Genomic DNA, 7,500 nt, shown 5'->3' with positions numbered 1-7,500 from the left:
CACACACACACACACACACTTTACTCTACTCTAGTCTACTCTATTCTACCCTACTCTATTTTTATTTTTTACTTTACTCTACTTTACCTTATTTTGCTTTGCTTAACTTTGCCTTACTACACACACACACACACACACACACACACACACACACACACACACACACACACACACACACATATTATAATCAAACACATGGCTATTTACGTTGAATCAATCCTTAACCGGAACATTCAAAAGCACCTTTCCACTTCTAACCTTCTATCTGATCGCCAGTATGGATTCCACAAGGGGCGTTCTACTGGTGATCTTCTTGCTCTCTTAACTGACTCTTGGTCATCCTCTCTTAGCCGTTTCGGTGAAACTTTCTCTGTTGCGCTAGACATATCGAAAGCCTTCGATAGAGTCTGGCACCAGTCTTTGCTTTCTAAGCTCCCCTCTTTCGGATTCTATCCCTCTCTCTGTTCCTTTATCTCAAGTTTCCTTTCTGGCCGTTCTATCTCTTCGGTGGTAGACGGTCACTGCTCTTCCCCTAAACCTATCAACAGTGGCGTTCCACAGGGCTCTGTCCTATCACCCACTCTCTTCCTGTTATTCATCAATGATCTTCTTTCCATAACAAACTGTCCTGTCCACTCATACGCCGACGACTCCACTCTGCATTATATTCAACTTCTTTCAATAGAAGACCCTCTCAACAAGAAGCACACGACTCCGGACTGGAGGCTCCAGAACGCTTAACCTCAGACCTTGCTATCATTTTCGATTGGGGCAGAAGGAACCTTGTGTCCTTCAATGCCCCAAAAACTCAATTTTTCCACCTATCAACTCGACACAGTCTTCCAAACACCTATCCCCTATTCTTTGACAACGCTCAGCTGTCACCATCTTCAACACTAAACATCCTCGGTCAATCCTTAACTCAAAATCTCAACTGGAAACTTCATACCTCCTCTCTCGCTAAATCAGCTTCCTCGAGGTTGTGCGTTCTGTATCGTCTCCGCCAGTTCTTCTCCCCCGCGCAGTTGCTATCCATATACAGGGGCCTTGTCCGCCCTCGTATGGAGTATGCGTCTCACGTGTGGGGAGGCTCCACTCACACAGCTCTTCTGGACAGAGTGGAGTCTAAGGCTCTTCGTCTCATCAGCTCTCCTCCTCCTACGGATAGTCTCCTACCTCTTAAATTTCGCCGCGATGTTGCCTCTCTTTCTATCTTCTATCGATATTTCCACGCTGACTGCTCTTCTGAACTTGCTAACTGCATGCCTCCCCCCCTCCCGCGGCCCCGCTGCACACGACTTTCTACTCATGCTAATCCCTATACTGTCCAAACCCCTTATGCAAGAGTTAACCAGCATCTTCACTCTTTCATCCCTCACGCTGGTAAACTCTGGAACAATCTTCCTTCATCTGTATTTCCTCCTGCCTACGACTTGAACTCTTTCAAAAGGAGGGTATCAGGACACCTCTCCTCCCGAAATTGACGTTTCTTTCGGCCACCTCTTTTGATTCTTTTTTGGGAGCAGCGAGTAGCGGACTTTTTTTTTATTATTGTCTTCTTTTTTTGTGTGTACCCTTGAGCTGTCTCCTTTGTTGTAAAAAAAATAATAATAAATCTACCTATAGGAACACTTTTATTACCATGTCTGAAAATACATAAAACATTCACCCAGGCGTGGAGAGGCAAGATCAAAATGAAGGAGAGTTTGGAGGACATTTTTTTCTTTTTTTACAGCAGAGGATACAGTGCAAGGGCGTAAAAAAAAGAAAACAATATGAAGAAAAAAAGCCCGCTACTTGCTGCTCCTACCGCTCCTATGTGTTGTATAATCAGTGACGTAGCTAAGGCCCGTTTTCTCAGAAGCTTTCGGCTCTCACTACAACCATTCCCAAAGGCCACAAAGGAGATTAGTCGGGTTCTCACAAGTGTTTTCGCGTTCACGGTGCAGAGGCCTTGTCAAACTATCCCTAGGTTCAAACTACCCATGGAACTATACCAACACAGCAACCTCTACGAAAGCCTTACCAAATCTGTGTGTGTGTGTGTGTGTGTGTGTGTGTGTCTCTCTCTGATCGAATGTTTCAAAATACTTAATTGCCTCAGGAATGTTGGCAAATCTAATTACATATTATCGATGGCGCGTCCTGAACGAGAAATAACGGCACTGAACGAAAGTCTCAAGTTAAAGTCGGGCGCATTCGCTGTAGCTGCGCGTGGCTGCGGTGCTCATCTCCGTCACATTGGCCTTCGGAGCATGTGGTGGGAGGAACACGTTGAGGTTACCACAGTCTACCTTCCCCAGGTGTTCCCAGGTACACAATTATCAACCAGCTCGAAAGGAAGAAAGAACAACTCTACTCTCCACCACTTCACTTCACTTCACTTCACTTCACTCCACTCCACTCCACTCCACTCCACTCCACTCCACTCCACTCCACTCCACTCCACTTCACTTCACTTCACTTAACACTCCACTCCACTCCACTCCACTCCACTATACTGCACTCCACTATACTGCACTGCACTCCACTCCACTCCACTCCACTCCACTTTACTCCACTCCACTTCACTCCACTCCACTTCACTCCACTCCACTTTTCTCTTTCACAGACCTATATATAGTAACGCGAGGAAGGAATAAACTCCCGCCTTCAGTGGTCCAGTGTAGTACGATTGTCTCATTTAAAAACAAGCTCGGCCGGCACTTGCTTCAACTTAATATTCGCTAAAGTAGAAATGCAAAGTCGTGGTGGTCCTCTGATGTAGTTTGTAGCCTAAGTTTGAGGACAAATTGCCTAGTCTGGGCCATAGGGTCTGTGTCGAGTCTGGACATTATGTAAATCTATGTAAATCTCTCTCTCTCTCTCTCTCTCTCTCTCTCTCTCTCTCTCTCTCTCTCTCTCTCTCGCCCCTAGTGAAGCTAAAGAGAATATGTGAGGAGAGGGGAGGAGAGAGAAGAGAGGGAAGGAGAGGGCAGGAGAGGGAGAGAGGGGAAGGTGAATGAGGGGTGTGTGCTAAGGACCAAATCATACGTTATAGGGGAGGAACAGGGGGCGACAGGGGGGCGACAGGGGGGCGTAATGACAGGGGGCGAAGACTAACCTATCCTGGCGGTCCTTACGTATGGTGCAGAGCCTTGGCGCGACAACCAAAAAGAAAATACGAAAGATAAAAGGAAAAAGGGAGAGACTTGCAGAATGCGTCATGGCTTAGGGAACACGACTAAGAATAGGATAATGGGGATATGAGTAAGAAGAATAAGGATAAGAGTAAAACTTAGATGATTGAGAATAAGAATAAGACGTCTAAAAAGAAGAAATGGGCAAGGGAAGGTCGTATTATGCGTAGAAATGATAAGACAGACAGCTATACAGTGAGATGAAATTAGAACCTTTACCGGGGCATGATGGAGTACACTACCACCAGACAAAAATACAGGTGGAGAGATGAAATTAGAACCTTTGCTGGGGCAGGATTGAGTACACTTGCATCAGATAGACCGAAGTGGAAAGATGGAATTACAATCTTTGCCGGAGCAGGATGGAGTACACTAACACCAGACAGAGAACCAGGTGGAGAGATGAGGTTACAACCTTTACCTGAGCAGGATGGAGTACACTAACACCACACAGAGAACCAGGAGGAGAGATGGAAGTAGAACCTTTACCAAAGCAAGGCGGAGTACACTAACACCACACAGGGAACCAGGAGGAGAGATGGAAGTAGAACCTTTACCGGGGCAGGATGGAGTACACTAACACCAAACAGAGAACCAGGTGGAGAGATGGAATTAGAACCTTTACTGGAGTAGGATGGAGTACACTAACACCAGACAGAGAACCAGGTGGAGAGATGAGATTATATCCTTTACCTGAGCAGGATGGTGCATATTAACACCAGACAGAGAACCAGGTGGAGAGATGGAATTAGAACCTTTGCCGGGGCAGGATGGAATACACTAACACCAGACGGAGAACCAGGTGGATAGATGAAATTAGAACTTTTACCGGGGCAGGATGGAGTACACTAACACCAGACAGAGAACCAGGTGGAGAGATGGAGTTAGAACCTTTGCCTAAGCAGTACTCACATCAGATGATAACGATGATGATGATGATGATGATGATGATGAAGAGGAGGAGGAGGAAGAGGAAGAGGAGGAAGAGGAGAAGGAAAAAAGAAGAAAGCGAAGGATGAGAAGAAAGAGAAAGCGAATGTGGAGGAGGGAAAGGACGAGAACGAGTAAGACGAGGAGGAGCAAGAGGAGGAGGAAGAGGAGGAGAGGAGAAGGAAAATAAAGGAAGTGAAGGAGAAGAAAGAGAAGGAAAAGGAGGAGGAGGAGGAGAGAAAAAGTGAAGAAGAAGAAAGAGAAGGAAAAGGAGAAGGAGGAGGAGAGAAAAAAAGTGAAGGAGAAAAAGAATGAGAAGGAAAAGGAAAAGGTGAAGGAGGAGGAGGAAGGAAAGAACGAGAACAAAGAGGAAGAAGAGGACGACGAAGAAGAGGAGCAAGAGGAGGAGGAGGAAGAGGAGGAGAGGAGAAGGAAAAAAAAAAGAATGTGAAGGATGAGAAAGAGAAGGAAAAGGAGAAGAGAGGAAAAAGAGAAGGAAAACGAGGAGAAGAGAAAAAAAGTGAAGGAGAAGAAGAAAAAGAAGGAAAAGGAGTAGGAGAAGGAGGAGGGAAAGAACGAGAGTGAGGCGGAAGAAGAGGAGAAAGAAGAGGAGGACAAAGAAGAGGAAGCCCAAAACTGACCTATAGGAGGGCGGCGGGTGGGCCTGAGCGACGCACGGCAGGGTGACTGAAGAACCCGATTCGACCACCACACGGCCGCCGCTCTCACGCATCCGAGGAGCCACCGCGCCCTGGGCCTCTGGGAAGGGAGATTATCACGATTACTATCATTATTAGCATAGGTACTAGTGTTGTTGAGGACGAGGAGGATGAGGATGACTAAGAACAGAAGGAATCAGAAGGGAAGGAGGAGGATGACCAAGAATACAAGAAAATAAGAATAAGAGAATTAGAATGAATACGAGAGGTCAAAGGTAGAGTTCACGACGAGGGACAGGGTGAGAAAAGGCTGCTGTTGTTGTTATTGTAATAGTAGTAGTAGCGATAGTAGTAGTAGTAGCAGTAGTAGTAGTAGTAGTAGTAGTAGTAGTAGTAGTAGTAGTAGTAGTAGTAGTATGCTGGGATCACACATCTGCGATTTCGCTCTGCGACGGTTGGCGATTTTGAAAATGCACGAAATCGTGGGAGCATCGCCATTATCTCTGTGGATTTGCCTCTGTTTCAACTCACAGCAACATGGCGAGGGAGGGTCGCTCTCCTATACGCACACGAGGGCGACAGGCGAGGGGACGTCCAGGTGAATCGTGCGTGAATGCGCGCGACTGTACGCAGAGGAGCCCAATTTTGAAAATAAAACCCGTTGCGACGGATCGCGATGAACGCAGGGCCTGGCGACTATACGTGACTGCCCCTCGTCTAGCCGCTCGACGACGCTCGACGTTGCATGCATGGTCGAGAAAACGTCGAGGGCGCGTTGCTGTGCGACCCATAATAGGCGGGCACACACACACACACTAACCAGAAATTAATCTTGGCGCCCTGCATATCCCGACGCGCTAACGCTAAGGTTATTATTTCGGCTGATCAACCTTATAGGTTTTCAATATGGTAAAATAATCCCCATCTGGCAACGCCAGTTGCTTGTGTCGATTCAGATTTGTAAGTCGGTTAGTAACGACCACCCAGTGCTTCAAGTAAGTAGTAGCCCGTGCTGCCCTCCCTTGCTGTCGCTGATATTGCTTTATTGTTTCTTGCTTCTAATTTAGCAGTTCTTAACCTGGGGGTCATGATCTCCTGGAAACAAAGTAAGTTGTTTTGAGGAATATTGGATTTTATTCGTGTGGTGTAAGGTTTTCTGCATGTTATACCGTATCTACAACTTCTGTAATAAATTGTAAGTGGAAATAGTTTTACAGTCTGTAATAACTTGCTAACAAGCTCATGAAGTAGTCAAGAGAAATACATTATAATTTTACTGTGCACTCTAGCTAATAATTTTACTGTGTACACTAGCTTATAATTTTGCATTTAGTTAAACCAGGCTATTATTTTGCATTTACGAATACTATTCTATTATTTTGTGTTCATGACAACTAGGCTATTATTTAGCAGTTAGGAATACTATTCTATTATTTTGTATTCATGAACACTATGTTATTATTTTGCATTTACGAATACTATTCTATTATTTTGTGTTCATGAACACTATGCTATTATTTAGCAGTTAGGAATACTATTCTATTATTTTGTATTCATGAACACTATGCTATTATTTAGCAGTTAGGAATACTATTCTATTATTTTGCATTTATGAACACTAGGGTATTATTTTGCATTTAGGAATACTATTCTATTATTTTGTGTTCATGAACACTATGCTATTATTTAGCAGTTAGGAATACTATTCTATTATTTTGTATTCATGAACACTAGGGTATTATTTTGCATTTACGAATACTATTCTATTATTTTGTAATCATGACAACTAGGCTATTATTTAGCAGTTAGGAATACTACTCTATTATTTTGCATTTATGAACACTAGGGTATTATTTTGCATTTAGGAATAAGATTCTATTATTTTCCAGTCATGAACACTAAGCTATTATTTAGCAGTTAGGAATAATATGTTATTATTATAAATTCATGAACACTAGGCTATTATTTTGCAGGCGGGCAGGGTAGCGGCGTGTGGTAGCACAGTGTGTGTGCGAGCGACCTTTCCGAAGCAGCGTCCCTGCCATACGCACGATGTACAAAGTCGCTCGCATATACGCTCGCATACATCGCGACCCCTTGCGTTTGACGAGGGTATGCGAGCGCATACTGCGATGGTCTCTCGCTTAACCGTGCGTATAATCGTGCGATTTGGCCAATATCGCAGACTTTCTGCGAACTTTTTGAACATTTCAAAATGTTTGCGCGACGGGCCGGCACCCGGAAGTCGTGCGAGCTTTACCGCGTGACTATTGCGACTAATCGCAAGGACGTCGCTACGATGTCGAGCCTATATGCCGATCTCGGAAATTTTCAAAATCGCCAACCGTCGCAGAGCGAAATCGCGGATGTGTGATCCCAGCAGTAGTAGCAGTAGTAGTAGTAGCGGGCTTTTTTTTTCATTATTTTTTTTTGTGCCCTTGAGCTGTCTCCTTTGCTGTAAAAAAAAAGTAGTAGTAGTAGTAGTAGTAGTAGTAGTAGTAGTAGTACATAAGAACATAAGCACGCAGGAGTCTGCAAGAGGCCGATAGGCCTGCACAAGGCAGCTCCTTTTCTGTACAAGGCAGCGCCTTTAGTAGTTGTAGTAGTAGTAGTAGTAGTAGTAGTAGTAGTAGTAGTAGTAGTAGTAGTAGTAGTACATATCTAATACATATCTTAAAACATACAAACAAATATGAATAATACTCTAACCAACAAATTAAACCCCAGCGTTA

At 44.4% G+C, this 7,500-nt stretch overlaps 1 protein-coding gene across 1 annotated transcript in view; it reads right to left on the bottom strand.

The window, feature by feature from the left end:
* LOC127002284 (cell adhesion molecule Dscam2-like) overlaps positions 1-7,500 on the bottom strand; it is a 146,091-nt gene that overhangs the window by 88,274 nt on the left and 50,317 nt on the right. Inside the window, exon 3 of the mRNA XM_050868095.1 lies at positions 4,751-4,868. Coding sequence (XP_050724052.1) covers positions 4,751-4,868 — 118 coding nt within the window. The remainder of the gene's footprint in view (positions 1-4,750; positions 4,869-7,500) is intronic.

Source organism: Eriocheir sinensis, chromosome 22, assembly GCF_024679095.1.
Source record: "Eriocheir sinensis breed Jianghai 21 chromosome 22, ASM2467909v1, whole genome shotgun sequence".
Taxonomy (NCBI): Eukaryota; Metazoa; Arthropoda; class Malacostraca; order Decapoda; family Varunidae; genus Eriocheir; species Eriocheir sinensis.
Note: the sequence above shows the minus strand (reverse complement) of the source record. Positions and strands in the feature narration are given on the sequence as shown.